At 34.9% G+C, this 24,199-nt stretch overlaps 2 protein-coding genes across 8 annotated transcripts in view; one reads left to right on the top strand and one right to left on the bottom strand.

The window, feature by feature from the left end:
• LOC128219849 (U2 snRNP-associated SURP motif-containing protein-like) overlaps window positions 1-4,361 on the bottom strand; it is a 38,762-nt gene extending 34,401 nt beyond the window's left edge. For both annotated transcript variants that reach the window (XM_052927968.1, XM_052927969.1), the window contains exon 1: window positions 4,147-4,361. The gene's annotated coding sequence lies outside the window, so the exon portion shown is untranslated. The remainder of the gene's footprint in view (window positions 1-4,146) is intronic.
• Window positions 4,362-10,153: 5,792 nt separating this feature from the next.
• Window positions 10,154-24,199, top strand: part of LOC128218848 (Na(+)/H(+) exchanger protein 7-like) — a 43,449-nt gene continuing 29,403 nt past the window's right edge. The window contains exons 1-4 of one of the 6 annotated variants that reach the window (XM_052926581.1): window positions 10,154-10,177; window positions 13,606-14,120; window positions 18,121-18,162; window positions 20,561-20,629. In XM_052926581.1, the coding sequence (XP_052782541.1) occupies window positions 10,166-10,177; window positions 13,606-14,120; window positions 18,121-18,162; window positions 20,561-20,629 (638 nt within the window). In that variant the 5' untranslated portion in view covers window positions 10,154-10,165. Of the gene's footprint in view, window positions 10,178-10,209; window positions 10,524-10,695; window positions 10,811-13,605; window positions 14,121-18,120; window positions 18,163-20,560; window positions 20,630-24,199 lie in introns of those variants that run through there. The other 5 variants (XM_052926579.1, XM_052926585.1, XM_052926583.1 and 2 more) reach the window with 5 other exon arrangements.

The following is a 24,199-nucleotide window of genomic DNA, read 5'->3' as shown; positions in this document are numbered from 1 at the left end:
TGTAGACGGTCACCCAAACAAGCTTCCTGTAAAGTTTCATTAAACTTGGACTAGTAGTTTCAGAGGAGATGTTTTTAAAGCAATACAGGAAGTCGGCCATTTTGTTGTTGTTGTTAATCAACCGTGACCTCTTCTTGCATTTTTGTAGAGGGACACCCAAGGAAGCTTCCTGTGAAGTTTCATTGAATTATGCCAGGTAGTTTCAGAGGAGATGTTTTTTAAGCAATTGTTGACAGACGGAAGGACGGACGATGGACAAAGACTGATCACAGTAGCTCATCTTCAGCACTTCGTGCTCTGGTGAGCAAAAAACACATCAAACTCATTATAATTCGTTGGATATTTATATTTTGTGTACAGAACTAATATAAAACATGAGATGTTTGTCAAACATTATGCCCACCCTGAGCGCCATGTTGTCAGGATTATATGGACAATTGAATGAAATATGCATGTACCAAAATGACAGCTGATTTGTCACTGACATTGGATTCCATTGAGGCAGTTTTAAGATTTTGACCATTCAAAGTGTGAGGATAGAGTGTGTTATGACATAACCTTTGACCTCAAAATCAATAGGAGTCATCAGCTGGTCACCAAAAACCGAAATGTCATGTTTGAGGGCCATGGGTGCAGGCATTGTCAAGTTTTCACACAGACAAGCTTTTTTTCTATCAAGGTCACTTTGACCTTGATCTTTGACCAGATGACCCCTTAAATCATACGAGGTCATCTACAGGTCAGACGCAACCCCAAGTCAAGTTTGAGGGCCATGGGTGCAGGCATTGTCAAGTCAACACTCGAACAACATTTTAGCATTCGAGGTCACTGTGACCTTGACTTTAGACCGGATGACTCCTAAAATCAAAAAGGGTCATCTACAGGTCAGGCCCAACTTCCATGTCAAGTTTGATGATCATAGGTTCAGGCATTGTTGAGATATCACTGGGAGAAGATTTGTTAACTTTTTGACATTAAAGGTTACTGTGATCTTGACCTTTGACCCGCTGACCACCAAAGTCAATAGGGGTCATCTGCTGGTCAGGCCCAACCTTCATGTCAAGTTTGATGATCATACGTCCAGGAATTGTTGAGTTATCACTCGGACAAGCTTTGGTCTACCGACCGACCGACATGTGTAAAGCAATATACCCCTCTTCTTCGAAGGGGGGCAAAATAAAATTATCTGGTAATATTTCTTGTTTTTATGATATTTTAGTGACGCAATATGCTTTCACCCGGAATCCTGATCGGAATAACTACCCACTTTTGGTATAAAACAATTTGTATGTGAAGGATTTGCCATATCAAAAATTGTAAAAAAATTGTCAACGTACAATTATTTGGACTCACCCCCAGGGCTCCAGCTAGCCTGTTTTTTTTAGGGCGGTCCGCCTGTGCCCCTTTTCTTACCCCCTTTATGTGAAGTCCTTTTTCACAAATGCTCTATTAGAGCCATCTATCCTGTTAGTGCCCTTTTTACTTTTGAAATCATCATGAAAGATCGGCAGCCCTTAATCCGCTGTCATATTGAGACAAATTACATAATACTTATAATAATAGTGTTCCCGCTAGGTGTCGCCTTGCCCCCATTGACTGCTTAAAATATGCGGCACTGCCCTTTCATCCTCCCATGTGCCTTGTCCGTGTAATATGACAGGTTATTTAGTATTTGTGTAATGAGCAGACGACCTGTGTATTCATAATCAGTCATCTTCTAATCCGATAGTTAGGAAGAGCCAAAAAGTGAAACATTGCCAGGAGGCAGAGCTATTGAATGTCAGCCAATCAGAATATACATTGAGAACTCATTCATTCAATGATGAAAGTTCATAAAATGCAATAGAAAATGCGATCGGGTTGTGAAAAATGTTGTAAAGCACTATTAAACCTTTTAAAATAATTGTTAATTGTATTTTATAGACGACACTCGCCATTTTAAACATTGTTGACTTGAAGCAGATAGTCACTGCCGATTGTAACATAGGAAAGCAGTCTTCCCGAAATTGTAAAATTTCTGCCTGTCCACCGGATAGGCACTTTGGAATCTTTCCTTGTCCGAAAAAATATTTGCCTGTCCGAACAAATATGTCAAGAGTAAAAAAATGAATGTCAATTGGTTTTTATGCTTTCCTGATTTAATTAACAAAAACATATAAACATCACATTGACATGTCGTTCAGTAAAAAATAAACACACTTAGTCTCGCAAAAAATATTTAAACACCACCACCATTTAGGTGCTTTCTGGTTTTTCGGTAGTTCCACCAACGGCTGCCATTTTGACTGTAAAAGAAAAATATTGAGTGCTGACGACTTTGATTGTACCTTGTTGCAAACCAAGAACCAATCAAAACAGGTACCTTTTCGCTATTTAGTCGTCTCAAAATATATCGGTCATCGGTAGTCATTTATGGAACACTGGGAAAGGTGGCGCTAACACAATCAAATACATCACTTTTTCCGTAAAGGTTTTGAGAGTTTGTTTGTAAAATATTCATGATGAAAATTTCTTTGTAACCCACAAAAATATTTTGATGCTTTATGTAGCGTTTACCTATCATGGGTAGGAGCATGTCAAAATTTGCTGAAACCGCCACTTTGTCAGGACGAATTTAGGAGTTATTTTATCAATGTTCTATATTTTATAAGCCTTTTTTTAAGCAAAGGCAGTAATTTTTATTGTTATTTTATTCTAAAATATCAGCATATTAAACATTATTCCAGGCTGAATGTAACATTCATACCCAATCTTGATCGTGCCAAACTAAGATTTGTCTCCTACATATTTGTTTTTTGTGTATTTATGCCATTATGATTGTTTCAAATGTTTAACTGTCTTTGTTTTTTCTGAAATTTAAATGATTTTTAAGAGAAAAATGTGACATTGCACTAAAGGATACTCCAGACAAGTACAATCATACTACCACAGACAAATAGACAAGTTTTAATTTTGATATTCAAACACACCCTTCTCAATTTTCGAGAAAAATAACAACATTTTGTTCAAGTTTGGAAATCATGGAAAATGATTTAAATTGAGTATGAAAACAACAATATCTAGAGGGACACCTCCCAAAGCCCCTTTGTGACAGGGGTGGACCCATCCCACACCCATTTCCATTCGCCCTTACACGACTCATGTAATTTGCCCTTTTCAAAACTCCACCCTGCCCTTTTCAAATCCAGGTTGAAGCACTGGCCCCCTCCTCCAACTTCCCCACCCCACTCCAACCACCAACAACTGCGGCATACAATCCACAAACACAAAGAAGTATTTAATCCTCCCAAACAAACCACCTCAAATACTCTGTTGTATATACATATATAAATTTAAAGGGGTTTCTGGGTTTTCGGTAATTCCACCGACCCAAAAGGTAATATTATAATCAATGTTTCGTCTATCGGTGTATACCGTCTATCAATGTAATCCGAAACATGCCGAATATCGATCACGTGAACGGGTACCTGCACTTCGTATTGTTTATATTCATTCGAGAGAACTGTCAGCTACAAACATTTAAAGATCATGTCGTTTCTACGCGTAAGTATTCCCCCAAAATCAAAAAAATATACGTAATTACATTTTTTCTATATTCTAATTCAACTTTCTAAATGTAAGCCATTGCTATTGCTAGAATCTCGCAAAACCCAGATCGGATTTTCCCGATTTCATCTATTAATATATGCTGATGACGTCACTGACAGGTGCTTCTTAACAATGTGCATATTCGCGGTCATGTTACCTCCATGTTTGGTATTGTTATCTACTGAAAATGTCATATACACCGGTTGATTGTACGTACGTCACAAAACAAAATGGCCGACCCCTATGTCAACAAATAGGTCAGGTGTCGGACATATACTATAGAAACACTTTTATGGCCACATAATTTTAAAGGTAATTAAATCCTCAACATATATATGTATTAAAAATTATACATTTATATCAACTTCGATTTTACAATAAGCAAAGGAAGTCTTAGTACACCGATAGATGAAACACACAGGCTATAACGTCTTCTTAAGCTTGTTTCAGGTTGTATGTTTGTATACTATAAATAATGCCCTGTAAATTCATTATTACAAAACTATAACATTTCGCAGAAAATTATACTTAAATAAAAGGATAAACATAGGAGATTACTTATTTCCCGGTCAAAGCGACTACGCTGAAGCGCTAGTCACAACCCAATGCAGATCTTTATTTTGTCCTCTAAACACTGTAACAGGTTAGCTGATGGTCATATTTTGACAGGCTTTGTCTTCAGTTGTAATCAATCGTGCAGCAGCATTTTGGGCTCTATAAACACTAAAATCTAGCGTGACCAAATTTGCACTTCGTCCGCCATGTTTTTGTTTATTCGCTGATCACGTGACATTTTATAGTAAAGTGCCGCAGTATTTCATTGAGGTTACAGAACACTAACATTTGAAAAGCTTTTTTTAGCTACATTTTTAATTAATTTTGTTTAACTGAGGTGGGAGAAAAAGCATCTACCATAGCCGCTCGTGTAAGATAGTTTCATCCCGACCCTCGCGCATGGTGTTTTGCGGAAACTCGGTAAACCTCGTTTCCGCAAAACACCCTACGCTCGGGTCGGAATGAACCTATCTTACACACTCCAGTAGATCCAAATATTTGGCCATGCTGGAAATCCTTATCCTGCTCACGGGCAAAAAATAAATAATATGGAATATACTTTTTTCAATAAGCACAAAAGAATTCCAGCAATAATCTTTTCCCGTACTTTACACACCCTTTTCCTACTGTCCCTTACTTTAAACACCCTTTTCCTACTGTTCCGTACTTTATACACCATTTTCCTACTGTCCCGTACTTTATACAACCGTACTTTATACACCATTTTCTAGAGGAGGATGATGAAATCCCCGATGACTTTGTTTATGACAGTTATGTTAAAAGTTCAATTGTTTCTCCAAATTTTGAAAATGGTACAAGTAGTACTGTATATCAACTACATACTAGTTCTACTCCTAAAAACGTAAATACATTATGTGCAAATATATCACAAATTGATAATCAAACTGTAGTGAATACTTCCAATTTTCATAAAAATGTTGGTGATGCTTTCAATGCTGCAATTATTAATGTTACAAGTAATGTTGCAAAGGTTACAAGTTCTAGTAATATCAAATGTGCTATTACCACTAGCAATGTTCATGTTCATACATGTATGTCAAGTTGTTTGTCTGATGTTAATACAAATGAGAATTTTGTAAATTGTTTAGATAATTCTGTTTATCCATTACATATTAATTCTAGTCATGTAAATTCATTATGTGTTCAAACTGTGCAAGATAGTCAAACTGAAATTAATACTCCCAGTTTTCATAAATCTGTTGATTGTTCTGTAGATTTTACAAATAATGGTGTTGCTAAAACACTTGATGCAGTTGCCTCAAACTTTAGTATTGATGATAATTGTATCACTTTTACTAATAATGTCGACCATACTTCATATTGTTTGTCTGTTGATACCAGAGTTGTGAAACTAGCCTTTATAAATGTTTGTGGACTTATGTCCAAAATTGATTACCCTGAGTTTGTTGATCTTATTAACAAGTATGATGTCATTGGTTTAGCAGAAACAAAATTGGATAGTTATGATGTTCCTGTCTTGCATGGTTATGTTTTTAAAGGTATATGTAGAGGAAAGTTTATAAGAAAATCTGGAGGTGTAGGAATTTTTATTAAGAAGGATTTGGCTGATCAAATTAAAATTCTTGATTGTAGCAATGAAAATTGCCTCTGGTTTAAATTCATTTCCAGTGATGTAATTGTTGGTACAGTTTATATACCACCTGAAGGTTCAAAGTACAGTTCTATCGATATTTTTGATAAATTAGAACGCGATATTGTCGATATTTACTCAGAATTTGATAATGCATACTTTGCTATAATGGGCGATTTAAATGCTCATACTAAAAAACTATTAGATTTTGTGGAAATTGATCCTTATATTGCATCTCAAAACTTAGATGTTACTACTAGGAATATGCTCTCCATTGCCAATTTATTGGATCTAGGATTTTCAGTGGAAAGGTGTTCACGTGATACTCATGCTCCAAATAACTATGGTTATCGTTTGATAGATCTATGTAAGTCTGCTAACATATACATAGCTAATGGAAGATTAGGCAAAGATATTGATATTGGTCAGTGTACATGTATAAGCAGTACTCTTATAGATTATGTTTTGTTATCGCCGGAATTATTTCCCAGAACTGTACATTTTGAGGTGCAGGAACATGATCCATTGTTTTCTGATGTTCACTCTTGTGTAGAATTTAGTATTAGTATTAATATGTCATCAAATTTAAGTTCTGACTATGTTAAAAATGTTGTTGATTCCACTGATGATGTTGTAATAAGACCAATATGGGATAATAATGCAAAAAATCAATTTGTAAGTCACATTGATGAGTTAAAGATCACTGCTTTGGCAGATGAAATAGATAGCTTATGTATTAGTAAGCAGTATACTGTTGATGTTGTTAATCATTTGACAAATAGTGTTTCTAATATTTTAACTAATGCTGCTGATAAATCTCAATTGTTGTTAGAAAAGAAAATTGTTAATAAAACACCTGTTCGTAAACACTTTAAGAAAGAATGGTATGATAATGATTGTAAAGTTGCTAGAGCTAATTATATTAAAAGTAAAAATAAGTACAGATTTAATAGAACAAATGAAAATTTTGCTTCCTTAGCTAACAATAGTAAGTCTTATAAGAAATTAATGAATAAGAAAATTAATACTTTCAAAGGGAATGTAAATAAAAAGTTAAAAAATCTTCGTAATTCTGATCCCAAAGCTTTTTGGGGATTATTAAATAAATATTGCGATGAAAAGAAGAAAACCTTGTCTACCATTTCTAAAGATGTATTTTATGAACACTTTGTCAAATTAAATCAAACTTCGTCAACCAATGATGCGGATATGTATTCAGAAATTGATTTTGATTCTATCCCGGGCAATAATGAGGAATTAAACATGGTATTTAGCATTGATGAAATTAGAAAAGCGGTACACAGCTTGAAAAACAATAAATGTCCTTCTTCATTTGATAATATTTTAAACGAATATCTTAAGTATAATGGAAGTGAGTCTTTCTTATTACTTGTTTGCAAACTATTTAATTTCATTTTTGATTCTGGAGTATTTCCAGAGGTTTGGAGTAGAGGCATCATTTTCCCAATTTATAAAAACAAGGGTAGCATCAATGACCCGGATAATTATAGAGGCATTACAATTTTAAGTTGCATGGGAAAATTATTTACGACTGTCCTAAATAACAGATTAAACTCTTTCCTGGTTAACCACAATTTACTCTGTGAGGAGCAAGCTGGCTTCAGGAAAAATTATAGTACCATTGATCATGTTTTTTCTTTGAAAATCTTGATTGATTTTTATTTAATGAAAGGTAGAAAACTTTACTGTGCCTTTATTGATTATAAGAAAGCATTTGATAGTGTTAATAGAATAGCTTTGTGGCATAAACTCTTAGAAAATAATATAGATGGTAAATGTATTAAGATAATTAATAGTATGTATGATATTGCTAAGTCATGTGTTAAAGTTGGTAATTCATTATCAGAGTTTTTTAGTAGTCAAGCTGGTGTTAGGCAAGGTGAGAACCTTTCCCCGATACTATTTTCTCTGTTTCTTAATGATTTGACTCAGTTTATGTCAAGTAGGTTTGAAGGGCTTGAAACCTTTTCTAAAAGTACCTTTGAATGTTTAAGTGATGATGATGTAGATGTTTACCTACGTCTTTATATATTACTTTATGCTGATGACACAGTTATTCTCGCCGAATCTCACGCCGACTTGCAAGCGGCATTGAATGCCATGCTAGAATATTGTAATATGTGGGATTTAAAAGTTAATCCTAGTAAAACTAAAGTTATTGTTTTTTGCAAATCTAAAAGAACATTACTGAAAGAACAGGATTTCTACTATGATGGCGCTAAAGTAGATATTGTTGATGAGTTTGTGTATCTTGGTGTTATGTTTAGCTACAATGGTAAATTTACTAAAACTAAAAAACTTTTGGTAGATCAAGCTCGTAAAGCAATGTTTGCACTTATAAAGAAATCTCGTAAACTTAACTTAGCTTTCTCTTTACAATTGTATTTGTTTAATTCAATGATTGTACCAATATTATTATATGGTTCAGAGGTATGGGCTATGGAGGATCTTAAGATATTAGACCAATTTCAGTTAAAATATTGTAAACTCATTTTAAATTTAAAACAGTGTACCCCTAATTGTATGATTTATGGTGAACTTGGTTTAAAACCAATTTCTATACAAGCTAAAACTAGGCTTTTGACCTTTTGGAGTAAAATAGTAAATTCTGCTGATGTGAGCAGCAGCAAAATTAGTCATTTATTGTATAATACTGCATATTCTTTGCACAATGATGTTACCTCTGGCTTAAAGTTCCCATGGCTTTCCTTTGTTAAGAATTCTTTAAATGATTTAGGATTAAGTATGTACTTTGATTTGCAACAGGTTAATAGTGTTATTGTTTTTAAAAATATGGTTAAAAACAGATTATCTGACCAATTTATTCAAAATTGGTATAGTATTGTTTCAAATTCACCAAAATGTCAAATGTATAAAGTATACAAAAAAGTTTTTGGGTTTGAAAGCTATATTGATATACTACCCAAGAATCTTTCATTGTATTTGCTTAAATTTAGAATTATGAATCACAAATTTCCTATTGAAGTAGGGCGTGGTCAAAATGTTGAGAGATTTTGTAGAACATGTCATTTGTGTAGTAGTAATAGTTTAGGTGATGAATTTCATTACTTGTTTGAATGTCAACATTTTTCAGACGATAGAAAGAAAAACATTAAATTGTACTTTTGTCGTAACCCTAATTGTATTAAGTTAGATCAATTAATGAACAGTAAAAACAAAAAAGAACTTATTAAACTGGCTATATTTTGTAAATCCCTTTTATCTAATGTCAAATAGTCATTCTCCTTTAAAAACAATACGACTTATTTGTCTTAGTATGTCCTATTATAGGAAACTGTATGTAATATATGTCCACTTTGTTTATATATATATATATGTTTAATTAATTGTTTGTTAAAGCGTTATTGTTCTGATCACATGGTTGTAATAACCCATGATCTAAAATAAATCTTGAAATCCTACTGTCCCGTACTTTATACACCCGTACTTTATACACCTTTTTCCTACTGCCCCGTACTTTATACACCCTTTTCCTACTGTCCTGTATTTTATACACCCTTTTCCTACTGTTCCGTACTTTATACACCCTTTTCCTACTGTCCCGTATTTTATACACCCTTTTCCTACTGTTCCGTACTTTATACACCTTTTTCCTACTGTCCCGTATTTTATACACCCTTTTCCTACTGTTCCGTACTTTATACACCTTTTTCCTACTGCCCCGTACTTTATACACCCTTTTCCTACTGCCCCGTATTTTATACACCCTTTTCCTACTGCCCCGTTCTTTAAACACCCGATACCTACTGTCCCGTACTTTCTACACCCTTTTCCCACTGTCCCGTATTTTATACACCCTTTTCCTACTACCCCGTCCTGTGTCCACCCTTTTCCTACTACCCCGTCCTGTGTCCACCCTTTTCCTACTGTCCCGAACTTTATACACCATTTTCCTACTGTCCCATACTTTACACATCCCTCTCTCCTTTTCCCGCACATCCTTTACCAAACCCTATCAATCCCATGTCATACTTAATACATCTTTTCACGCATTAACCAAACAATGATATATATGATGTGTAGTCACATTTTAAATTCCTTAATGGAAAGTCGATATATGTGCGCGCTTGATCGCGAATAATTATCAAAGCGATCAATACATGACAGTTGAGGTCAATGGTTCATGACCTTAACCTTGGAAGATATATATATAGAGAGAGAGGAACCCTTCAAGATTTGTATTGAAAGACATCGGGTATTTGAAAATAATTCAGTGAAAATCGTGAAATGTGAATTATATCGAGTTACCCGAACTCATTGTATATCCATAATATCGAGTCAACCCTAAACCGGAAGTGTATTTCACAAAATCATTTAAACGCTACTTAAATATTAGATTGCGATTGTAAAGAACTTTGTTTCTAGAGCATGGCGAAGCAGGTATTGTGTATTGGAATACAAATTGCATGTATATCCTTTTAAACCATGCAAGGAATATGTCTGTATTAATTGCGAATCAATATATGATTGAAACGTGTTTCAGTGAGTGCATCATTTACTTGAAAGATTTAGAATTGAAGGTGTGCAATTCAATAAAGTATAAACAGCACATTATATCAACCAATATATTTGCTAACCGGTTTCGCTTCAAGCTCTACAGCCTAAATCATAGTCCGAAAAACAGGAAGAGAAACCGGTATTACATTTATATATTGTAACATATATATTATACTGGTATATGTATTATAGATTCAGTTATTTGTTGTTTAATAATCTAGTTTCAAAGGTAGGTGACATGGATTCATTAAAATAAACTCTGATATGATATTGTTATAATGTATTTATCAGATCGGTTTGTTTAGAATGTTCAGGAATTTTCTATTTATAACCGAATAGAAATTTGAGAATAAAAATTGAGAGAAATTTATTGAGGATTTTTGAAGTGTGTTGTTTGGTGACGACGGAATGGCAATCTCCTCGGATCTAGGATCAAGTTAATGAATTATTCTATGAGGATTACAATTCAACCCGTTGTAGGAACTATTCTGAAAGTGCTGCTCGTTTTAAATAATGGTGCTTATGAAGTGATTTCAATAATTCACGTGGACATTAAATATACCAGGATCAGTGAGCTTTTGGACTTTAGGCATTGCTATTCTAGGTTCATCTATTTACATTTTAGGAATTCTTGTTTGAAATTTCTTTTGCAAACTGTTAGTTTATACATTTTGTTGTTGTTTAAAGTTTGTTGTTGGTTTCTCTTTCTCTATTGCGATTAAAGGACGTATTATTGTTTCGCTGTTGGGTTTGGTGGACGTATTGTTGTTTCGCTGTTGGGTTTGGTGGACGTATTGTTGTTTCGCTGTTGGGTTTGGTGGACGTATTGTTGTTTCGCTGTTGGGTTTGCTGGACGTATTATTGTTTCGCTGTTGGGTTTGGTGTTCGTATTATTGTTTCGCTGTTGGGTTTGGTGGTCGTATTATTGTTTCGCTGTTGGGTTTGGTGGTCGTATTATTGTTTCGCTGTTGGGGTTGGTGGTCGTACTATTGTTTCGCTGTTGGGTTTGGTGGACGTATTGTTGATTCGCTGTTGCTATTGGTTGTCGTATTAATGTTTCTCTATTGCTCTTGGTGGTCATATTATTGTTTCTCTGTTGGGTAAGGTGGACCTATTGTTGATTCTCTGTTGGGTTTGCTGGACGTTTTGTTGATTCTTTGTTGGGTTTGCTGGACGTATTGTTGATTCTCTGTTGGGTTTGCTGGACGTATTGTTGATTCTCTGTTGGGTTTGCTGGACGTATTGTTGATTCTCTGTTGGGTTTGCTGGACGTATTGTTGATTCTCTGTTGGGTTTGCTGGACGTATTGTTGATTCTCTGTTGGGTTTGCTGGACGTATTGTTGATTCTCTGTTGGGTTTGCTGGACGTATTATTGTTTCTTTGTTGGTTTGTCGGACGTATTATTGTTTCTATGTTGGTTTGGTGGTCGTATTATTGTTTCAATGTTGGGTTTTGTAGCCGTATTCTATTTCTTTTCTTTGTTTGGCTAACAGTTTATCATATTATGAACTTCACGATATATAATTCATCATCATATATCAATTATGTTTTATATTTTTCTATTCTGCAAGTAAAGGCCTTCCACAGTGCAAAAGTGTGTGGGGAAGGCCAAAAAATAAAACCGTTCAAAGCAAAAGTTTATGTTTAATTTAGTATTGAAAACTGATATTTTGGTAGTTAAACTTGTGACATGTTTTGGGGTAATAAGGAGTTGACCAAAGTTTACGAAAGAAGATTTGTACAGATTTTGTACCAAAAAAAATAAATACTGCATTTTTTTCGGAAAAGTCTTTGACCAATATAACTATATATGATAACAAAAATGTAAATATATTTCTTAAAATAGCTGCAATCACCACATAGCTGCAAGACATTGTTGAAAGGGTTTTGTTGACTATTTTGACACAAAAACATATCCATTTCGTATAAAGACATTTCCGGAAAAATGCAAATGCTTTTTTATTAAAAATCTGATTAAATCTTCATTCGTCAAATGTGCACATCTCCTGATTACATCTACACACGCTGCAACGGATAAATGTATTATGCTTGCTAAATATTAAACCTAAAAAAATGAATAAAAATGTGTGTTTTTTAACATTTTATTTTTGGTCCTGCAAACGACGTTTGAATTTTGGTAGGCCTTTAAAAGGTTGTGCGAAGTTAGCAAAACATTCGACATTAAAAAGCCACAACATTGGTCATTGGGCATTTAAAAATGAATTTTGTCCCTGGAAGTTGATATGGAATTTTTATGTTTGAAGCATCGGCATATTGCAAATGACATAATACTATCGGGCATTTGTACGTCCATTTTCCAGGATTTCCCCATGTCTGGTTGAATTTTGATGGACATATAGTGGTGCTAATTCTCGAACCCAGCTCTCAAAACCCCCGCATGTGTGCATGATCGTGCATGATGCGAGATGTTTCACCTGTCTTTCCTTTTTGACATTCAGTTGAAAGCAATTTAACATGTAGTCGTACATGAAGCGATATCTATCCTATCTGTCTACCTCTTCTACAAATTCATTTTTTTTTCCAAACTTTATGAGTTTAATTTTACCGTTTTGCTCGATAAAATATGTTAATTTAAAACCAAATAAAAATTTATATGATCTTCAATAGTTTTATTACTCTTTAAAAAATGAAGTTAATACTCAACTCCTCTTTTCTTCCTCTTTACTCTTAAATCTTCATTAAACTACATTCTGTTTTAATGAGCTGTACATTCTTTTTTAATGAGCTGCCTCACCCCTTCCATACATTCATGTGCCCTAGCCTTTCACTTCATACACGCGTCCACTTCTTTTTCGTTCACTGGTCATTTAAAAATTAATTTCTCGCTGACATTGGATATTGGACACTCAAAAATGAATGTCGTCCTGGCACGACATTGGATATTGGACATTCAAAAATGAATGTCGTCCTGGCACGACATTGGACATTTAAAAATTAATTTCTCGCTGGCACGACATTGGATATTGGACATTCAAAATGAGTGTCGTCCTGGCACGACATTGGGCATTCAAAAATATTCAAAACATAAACATGCATGTGGTACTGGCTCCAGGTTAGACATTGGACAATAAAAAATTAATGTCGTGGGCGACATTGTACATTGAACACACAAAATTGAATGCCGTTCTTGCAAAGCACTGGACGTTGGAAATTTTGAATGTCCAATGTCGTATGTGTATCTAACTTCAAACCAATTAATTAAGACACCAATCATCAAGCTTAATTTAAACAATATTGCTGTCAGAATCAACTAATAAATGAATTTTATTGGCTACACTTTTTGCTTCAGAAAATGGCGGGAGCAAGGTGGATGATAATCGGCTTTGTATTAACAATAGGTGTGGACTACACTTATTGTTCGACCACAACAATAACAACTGCATCGTCAAACGAGCTGCCAGAAACAAACGACCAAAATAGCCCAAAATTCACATCTTCACCATCACAGTCGACCAAAAGAATAGAGAGCACTGGCACTGGTACCCACAGCCCAACAACAACAACATCAGAGACTGATTCACAACCAACAGCACAACCGTCGCAAAACTCAACAGAATCTATACACAATGACACTGGTCCACATTCCACAACAGACAGTCACGGAGATGGCACCACACAACACAAAGTAATTGGTGGTCACGAAAAAGACGACCACGACACAACCCACGGGATAGAGTTGTTTACCTTCAATTTCTCTAACGTGAAGTACCCACTCGTGTTTTCTCTGGTGGTGATTCTAGCAGGGCTAAGCAAGATCGGCTTCCACTATTCACATTTCCTCTCGTCCAAGGTGCCAGAATCCTGGTAAGTTTGCTGTTTTTTACCGTCTATTTGGCATTATTTCTCTACAATCTTATCAGCTTGCTTGTCTATATGATTAAAGAGTCTAGTACTTTGCTGAGACATATGTCTATAATACACACATGAAGTCTAGACTGGTGTATATCGTACACACATGTGGTGTATAAATTGTTCACACATGAAGTCTAGTACGTGGTTGGGACTGGTGCATATCGTACACACATGTAGTGTATACATTGTTCACACATGCGCTAGTACATGGTTGGGACTGGTGTATATCGTACACACACGTAGTCTATACATTGTTCACACATGCGCGCTAGTATGTGGTTGGGACTGGTGTATATCGTACACACATGTAGTCTATAAATTGTTCACACATGCGCGCTAGTACGTGGTTAGGACTGGTGTGTATATCTTACTCATATGAAGTCTAGTACGTGGTTGGGACTTGTGTATATTGTACACATGTGTGGTCTAGTACGTGTTTGGGACATGTTTGTATATCGTACACATATGAAGTCTAGTACGTGGTTGGGACTGGTGTGTACATCGTACTTATTTGAGGTCTAGAATGCAGTGTGGACTAGTGTGTATATCGTACATATTTGAGGTGGGTGGGTCTGGTGTGTATATCGTACATTTTAGATCTCTAGTACGTGGTTGATACTGGTGTGTATATCGTCCACAAAGACAGACTACTTCGTCGTTATGTTTTGTTAGTATATTGAATATATAAGCGATCTAGTACGTGATTGGAACTGGTATGTATACCATACACATATATGTTGTCTAGTTCAACAACATTCTAGTTGAGACATATTAGAGACCTAGTATATGGTAGTGACTGGACTGTATATCATAAATATAAGAGACCAAGTATGTGGTAGGGACTGGTGTTTATATCGTGCATAATAGAGACCTAGAATGTGGTAGGGACTGGTGTTTATATCGTGCATATTAGAGACCTTGTATGTGGTAGGGACTGGTGTTTATATCGTGCATAATAGAGACCTAGAATGTGGTAGGGACTTGTGTTTATATCGTTCATATTAGAGACCAAGTATGTGGTAGGGACTGGTGTTTATATCGTGCATAATAGAGACCTAGAATGTGGTAGGGACTGGTGTTTATATCGTGCATATTAGAGACCTAGTATGTGGTAGGGACTGGTGTTTATATCGTGCATATTAGAGACTTTGTATGTGGTAGGGACTGGTGTGTGTATCATACTTAATAGAGACCTATTATGTGGTAGGGACTGGTGTTTATATCGTGCATAATAGAGACCTATTATGTGGTAGGGACTGGTGTGTGTATCATACTTAATAGAGACCTATTATGTGGTAGGGACTGGTGTTTATATCGTGCATATTAGAGACCTATTATGTGGTAGGGACTGGTGTTTATATCGTGCATAATAGAGACCTATTATGTGGTAGGGACTGGTGTTTATATCGTGCATATTACAGACCTAGTATGTGGTAGGGACTGGTGTTTATATCGTGCATATTAGATACTTTGTATGTGGTAGGGACTGGTGTGTGTATCATACTTAATAGAGACCTATTATGTGGTAGGGACTGGTGTTTATATCGTGCATAATAGAGACCTATTATGTGGTAGGGACTAGTGTTTATATCGTGCATAATAGAGACCTATTATGTGGTAGGGACTGGTGTTTATATCGTGCATATTAGAGACCTATTATGTGGTAGGGACTGGTGTTTATATCGTGCATATTAGAGACCTATTATGTGGTAGGGACTGGTGTTTATATCGTGCATAATAGAGACCTATTATGTGGTAGGGACTGGTGTGTGTATCATACAAAATAGTGACCTATTATGTGGTAGGGACTGGTGTTTATATCGTGCATAATAGAGACCTATTATGTGGTAGGGACTGGTCTTTATATCGTGCATAATAGAGACCTATTATGTGGTAGGGACTGGTGTATGTGTACTTAATAGAGACCTTGTTTGTGGTAAGGACGGGTGTGTGTATCATACTTCATAGATACCTATTATGTGGTAGGGACTGGTGTGTGTATCATACTTAATAGAGACCTATAATGTGGTAGGGACTGGTGTTTATATCGTGCATATTAGAGACCTATTATGTGGTAGGGACTGGTGTTTATATCGTGCACAATAGAGACCTGTTATGTGGTAGGGACTGGTGTTTATATCGTGCATTTTAGAGACCTTGTATGTGGTAGGGACTGGTGTGTGTATCATACTTAATAGAGACCTATTATGTGGTAGGGACTGGTGTTTATATCGTGCATATTAGAGACCTAGTATGTGGTAGGGACTGGTGTTTATATCGTGCATATAAGAGACCTTGTATGTGGTAGGGACTGGTATGTGTATCATACTTAATAGAGACCTTGTATGTGGTAGGGACTGGTGGTTATATCGTGCATAATAGAGACCTAGTATGTGGTAGGGATTGGTGTTTATATCGTGCATATTTGAGACCTTGTATGTGGTAGGGACTAGTATGTGTATTGTACTTAATAGGGACCTAGTATGTGGTAGGGACTGGTGTTTATATCGTGCATAATAGAGATTGAAACTTGGTAGGGACTGGTGTTTATATCGTGCATATTTGAGACCTAGTATATGGTAGGGTCTTGTGTTTATATCGTGCTTATTAGAGACCTAGTATATGTACTATTTTATTTGAATTAATCCTTATATTTTGTCTAACAGTGTCTTGATTGAACAAGGCGTAATAATGTACTAGGTGTTAATTGTACCAGGCGTTATATTTGATGTTATTTTGTCTTACATTGTGCTGATTTTACTAGGCGTTTTATTGTACCAGGCGTTATATTTGGTGTTATTTTGTCTTACATTGTGCTGATTTTACTAGGCGTTTCATTGTACCAGGCGTTATATTTGATGTTATTTTGTCTTACATTGTGCTGATTTTACTAGGCGTTGTATTGTACCAGGCGTTATATTTGATGTTGTTTTGTCTTACAGTGTGCTGATTTTAATAGGCGTTTTATTGTACCAGGCGTTATATTTGATGTTATTTTGTCTTACAGTGTGCTGATTTTACTAGGCGTTATATTTTACCAGGCGTTATACTTGGTGTTATTTTGTCTTACATTGTGCTGATTTTACTAGGCGTTTAATTGTACCAGGCGTTATATTTGATGTTATTTTGTCTTACATTGTGCTGATTTTACTAGGCGTTTCATTGTACCAGGCGTTATACTTGATGTTATTTTGTCTTACATTGTGCTGATTTTACTAGGCGTTTTATTGTACCAGGCGTTATACTTGGTGTTATTTTGTCTTACAGTGTGCTGATTTTACTAGGCGTTTTATGGTACCAGGGGTTATATTTGATGTTATTTGTTTTACAGTGTTCTGATTGTACCAGGCGTTATACTGTACCAGGCGTTATACTGTACCAGGCGTTATATTGTACCAGGCGTTATACTGTACCAGGCGTTATATTGTACTAGGCCTTACATTGTTATATTGTACCAGGCGTTATACTGTACCAGGCGTTATACTGTACCAGGCGTTATACTGTAACAGGCGTTATACTTGGTGTTATTTTGTCTTACAGTGTGCTGATTTTACTAGGCGTTTTATGGTACCAGGGGTTATATTTGATGTTATTTGTTTTACAGTGTTCTGATTGTACCAGGCGTTATACTGTACCAGGCGTTATACTGTACCAGGCGTTATACTGTACCAGGCGTTATATTGTACTAGGCCTTACATTGTTATATTGTACCAGGCGTTATACTGTACCAGGCGTTATACTGTACCAGGTGTTATACTGTACCAGGCGTTATATTGTACTAGGCCTTACATTGTTATATTGTACCAGGCGTTATATTGTACCAGGCGTTATATTGTACTAGGCCTTACATTGTTATATTGTACCAGGCGTTATATTGTACCAGGCGTCCAGGCGTTATATTTTACCAGGCGTTATATTGTACCAGGCGCTATATCTGGTTCATTTTTTGCAGTTCGCTGATTGTTATAGGCGTTATATTTGGTGTAATTTTGCAGTAAGTACTCTCCTTCACGTCACTTATATTCGGAATGGGTATAATAACGTTCATAAATATTAAACTGCTATGTGTACAAGCAACATAAGAGAGTCTCATGGTATATGTGTCCGCCTCTCACAAAAAGGTTTGTGGGTTTAATCCTCAATTGGGTTCTTTCTAATGACACAAGTATATACTGTCTTTTACTTAAGAAACGGACTCGAGATTCATATAAGTATAGTCGCGCTAAAATAAATTAAATTAATCATCACAGTCACGCTAAATTAAATTAATCATCACAGTCACGCTAAAATAAATCAGTCATCACAGTCACGCTAAAATAAATAAATCATCACAGTCGCGCTAAAATAAATTAAATTAATCATCACAGTCACGCTAAATTAAATTAATCATCACAGTCACGCTAAAATAAATCAGTCATCACAGTCACGCTAAAATAAATTAATCATCACAGTCGCGCTAAAATAAATTAATCATCACAGTCGCGCTAAAATAAATTAATCATCACAGTCGCGCTAAAATGAATTAATCATCACAGTCACGCTAAAATAAATTAATCATCACAGTCGCGCTAAAATAAATTAATCATCACAATCACGCTGAAATAAATTAACCATCACAGTCACGCTGAAATAAATTAATCATCACAGTCACGCTGAAATACACAAGTCATCACAGTCGCGCTAAAATAAATTAATCATCACAGTCGCGCTAAAATAAATTGACCATCACAGTCGCGCTAAAATAAATTAATCATCACAGTCGCGCTAAAATAAATTGACCATCACAGTCGCGCTAAAATAAATTAATCATCACAATCGGACTGAAATAAATTAATCATCACAGTCACGCTGAAATACACAAGTCATCACAGTCGCGCTAAAATAAATTAATCATCACAGTCGCGCTAAAATAAATTAACCATCACAGTCACGCTAAAATAAATTAATCATTACAGTCGCGCTAAAATAAATTTAAAAAATCATCACAGTCGCGCTAAAATAAATCAATCATCACAGTCACGCTAAAATAAATTAATCATCACAGTCACGCTTAAATAAATTAATCATCACAGTCACGCTAAAATAAATTAACCATCACAGTCACGCTGAAATAAATTAATCATCACAGTCACGCTGAAATACACAAGTCATCACAGTCGCGCTAAAATAAATTAATCATCACAGTCGCGCTAAAATAAATTGACCATCACAGTCGCGCTAAAATAAATTAATCATCACAATCGGGCTGAAATAAATTAATCATCACAGTCACGCTGAAATACACAAGTCATCACAGTCGCGCTAAAATAAATTAATCATTACAGTCACGCTAAAATAAATTAATCATCACAGTCACGCTAAAATAAATTAACCATCACAGTCACGCTCGAATAAATTAGTAATCACAGTCACGCTAAAATAAATTAATCATCACAGTCGCGCTAAAATAAATTAATCATCACAGTCACGCTAAAATAAATTAACCATCACAGTCACGCTAAAATAAATTAGTCATCACAGTCACGCTAAAATAAATAAATCATCACAGTCACGCTGAAATAAAATAGTAATCACAGTCGCGCTAAAATAAATTAATCATCACAGTCGCGCTAAAATAAATAAATCATCACAGTCACGCTGAAATAAAATAGTAATCACAGTCACGCTAAAATAAATCAACCATCACAGTCGCGCTAAAATAAATCAACCATCACAGTCACGCTAAAATAAATTAATCATCACAGTCGCGCTAAAATAAATCAACCATCACAGTCGCGCTTAAATAAATTAATCATCACAATCACGCTAAAATAAATCAACCATCACAGTCGCGCTAAAATAAATCAACCATCACAGTCACGCTAAAATAAATTAATCATCACAGTCGCGCTAAAATAAATTAATCATCACAGTCGCGCTAAAATAAATTAATCATCACAGTCACGCTAAAATAAATCAACCATCACAATCGCGCTAAAATAAATTAATCATCACAGTCGCGCTAAAATAAATCAACCATCACAGTCGCGCTAAAATAAATTAATCATCACAGTCGCGCTAAAATAAATCAACCATCACAGTCACGCTAAAATAAATTGACCATCACAGTCGCGCTAAAATAAATTAGCCATCATAGTCGCGCTAAAATAAATTAACTATCACAGTCACGCTAAAATAAATTAGTCATCACAGTCACGCTAAAATAAATAAATCATCACAGTCGCGCTAAAATAAATTAACTATCACAGTCGCGCTAAAATAAATCAGTATAAACTAAGAGAATAAAGACAAGGAAATTACACCATCAAATCAGAGAATCGACTATATTATCAACGTGACCAACATGTAAAATACATGTGTTTACAACTGTATGAACGACACTTCTATTTTAGCTACACTGGCGTTTCGGAGAACCTTACCCTGTTTGCTCCACACGAGTTCTTCTTGTTTCTTCTGCCACCGTAAGTAGTAAATATATATGTGTGATTTTACCTCGCGTGTACACAATGCAGGTGTAAGGATGTATTTTGACCCCCAACCCCTAGAGTCACGAACCCACAGGTAGTTAAATCAATATAGAGGGGTAAAGCGTTTGGTAATGAGCAATTATATTTTATCGAGTCAGTTGATTTCCTGTCGTCTCATCTAGTTGATTTATTCGATGCTATTCTTAATTCGGGACACTTTCCATTGGAGTGGTCTAAAGGCATATTGTGCCTGTATACAAAAGCACGACTCGAGCAGCCCAAGTAATTACCGTGGAATGACATAAGTAAGCTGTTTTGCAAAAAAATAATACCGGAATATTAATGAAAAGAGTAACTGACTGGGCAGAAAATAATAATATACTGAGCGATTCTCAATTTGGGTTTCATAGGGGTCGGTCTACTTCAGATTCTATTCTTATATTAAATGAAATTGTGAAAAAAACTGTTACATGATAAAAGATTGTACTGTGCCTTTATTGACATGAAACGTGTTTTTGATAGTGTTAGTTTACATAGCCACAGGCTAAAGCTGTATAAAGCAGGACCCATATTCACTAACGTCCTAAGCCTCAGTTTGAGACTCAGACTCAGAAAAGCTTGACCTAATTTTGTTGTTAAAATGCTTATAAAATGGCAAAGATGGTAAAAATTATGTATGTTTTACCAAAAATCTGTTCTACAATCAACCGCACATCTTTAATCAAATAAAGTTATGTTATAGATATTTTGATACATTTAAGAGTTCAATTTTTCTGAGCCTGAGTCTGAAACTCGGGCACAAGACGTTAATAAATAAGGCCCTAGGAAATGATGGCGGGAAATGCTTAGAATTAATTTAACTGTTGATGAATTACAAAAAAAGCTTAAATTTGTTGCATTTTTATTGTGTGAAATGGGGACTTGACGTTAACATAGAAAAGAAAAAGATAATGGTAATTCGGGAAAGGGGTATTTTACATGAAAAAGAAAACATGGACATATGACAATAATATCACAGCATGGCAATTTTAAGCCAAGATTTGTTTGCCAATTGTTGACGCTTTTGTTTGGGCCACGTTGAATCATGGGACTGAGATATGGGGATTTTCAAAATCGAAAGAGATCGAGCGTATTCACCTTAATTTTCGTAAATATAAACTTGGCGTTAAACGAGCTCATGCAACATGGCCGTTTACGGTGAAAGGTATGCTAGTATTATTAAATTTTGGTGTAGAACTATTTCTACCGACAACATTATCACAAAAGAATTGTAAAGTGACTTGTTAAGAAGTCTTGATTATCGTAACAACTCGGCTAGCAAGGTAAAATCTTTGTTATATTGTTTGGTTTCTCATACGTGTGGTTAAATCCAAACTCAGTTAATTTGTAAAATTTTCATATTATGTTTAAAAATAGAGTGCCCGATGTTTCTTAGCGTTCATGGTATGAAGGGATAAGCAAAAGTAATACTTTATGCACATAAAAACTCATTATTAAGAAACATTTTGAAATTGAACTGTACCTAGATGTTTTACCAAATAAACTCAGAATGTCTTTGTCTAAGCATAGATTGTCATCTAATAAACTTCATATAGAAACCAGCCGATATGACCGAAATAGAATAGTTAGAGCTCAGCGTTATTGTACTGCTTGTAGCTCTAATGAATTAGATGACGAATATCATTTTATCGTAATATGACCTATATATAAAAATCTCAGAAAAACAACAACATATTATATTAGAAACCCAAGTATATACAGGTTTATCGAACTAATATTATCAAGAAACGTCAGCATACTAATTAAGTAGCTTAGGTAAATATATTCTTATTTAAATAACATCGTTTAGAAGTATTATGACATTAGTTAATAGCCCCCCCCCCCCCCCCCCCCATAATATTTCATTACTCTATTTAATATATATCTCGCAGTTTGATTTTGATATGTATCTCTTTTTCCTTTTTGCGATACCTTCTTGTATGTTCTTTAATTTAACTTACTTATACTTTTCTCCTTTTCTTTGTATTTCGACCTTGCATTGTTGTGACCGTACTGACTAATCTATTTATATATATGCTTATATTGATCATATATTGGCAAGAAACTGTTATATAACATGTTTAAGACAATAAACATTTATGTTTGTCTGTCTGTCTGTTCATAATATATCGACTCAGGCGACATAATATTACGACCCCTCTACACGAATTTGCGACCCTGGCATAAGAAACGACTTCCCGGTATCATTTCAATTCGTGTAGAGGATTGATAATATTATGACCCGGGTTTCGATATTATAAGTTACGGAGTAATATAAGTAGGTGGCCATTGATCGACTGATAGGAAATGTTATATGGGAATCGTAAAATAGACGCCATTTTGGAACACTATTATTTACTTATCCAATATGGAAAACATATGGGCGTGACCAGTTCTTGACCAATGGTGTTGCGTCACTTGTGTTGGAGGCGTGATATACTATGACCCGGTGGTTAATATTTCTGAAGACTAATGACCGGGGTTCGTGATTCTATGAGGATCAAGATAAAGGAACGCTCTCTAGAAAATAATACTGTCAAAACAAAGCGATTTTTTTTAACATATATCATTATATAATATATTTTATAATATATTCATTTTTTGTTAAAGTGACCTTTATTCATATATACATATGAATAAAAATAACTTTAAGAAAAAATGAATATATATTATATATGATACATGTATGCGTTTGTTTGCTTTGTTGTTATCATCATCCATGAACAACCTTTATTTGAATTGTTTAAAACACATTGTTGCATATATCATATATCACAAAAAATCAATGTTTAAAGTTATTACATCAATACGTATTTTATTTTGGTTTCTACATTTCATAAATATACATATGTTTATTGAGTTCATCACAAATCTTCAATAATGGAACCATTAATGACATTGATGTGCCTTAAAAGTAAACAGGTATCACTTAATAATCTACAAATTTTCATGTATCTTAAACATGAACTGTATAGCCCACTCATGGCCACCTATATTGACTTTCACTAGTATTGGAAAAGAGTGTTAAACCAGATATTAACGTTTACCCAGTTAGTAGGTTTTAACAACTGAATAGACTTACAGCACAGTATGTGTGTTGATACACTACACCTGTATACAAACTCTTTTCTTGATGCACGGCTGGGAATAATGTTAAATGTAATAGAAATGATTTCATAATTAACGTAAAGCGGAAGTTTAGAATTAAAATTAAACAAGTTAATATGTGTTTTTTTGAATTTCAAATGTTGAATAACCTGCATAAAACTATATCTATTTGAGAGTTGATTTTCCACAATGTAGATAGGTAGATTCATGGCGATAGTCTCCGAGGTCATTCGGGTGGTCCATATAATTCTTTACACCGGCAATATGTCGGTGAGATTTAATGGCTAACCGATGAAATAACAGCTTTGATCCGAAATGTTTGGTGTTTTTTTTGGCAAATTCTATCAATAAGAAAAATACAAAAAATACTGCATTGTAAAAATAGTCATGTATCGGTAATTGCATGTGTATTATTTC

This window comes from Mya arenaria, chromosome 15, assembly GCF_026914265.1.
Source record: "Mya arenaria isolate MELC-2E11 chromosome 15, ASM2691426v1".
NCBI lineage: Eukaryota > Metazoa > Mollusca > Bivalvia > Myida > Myidae > Mya > Mya arenaria.
This window is presented reverse-complemented; position numbering and strand designations above follow the sequence as displayed.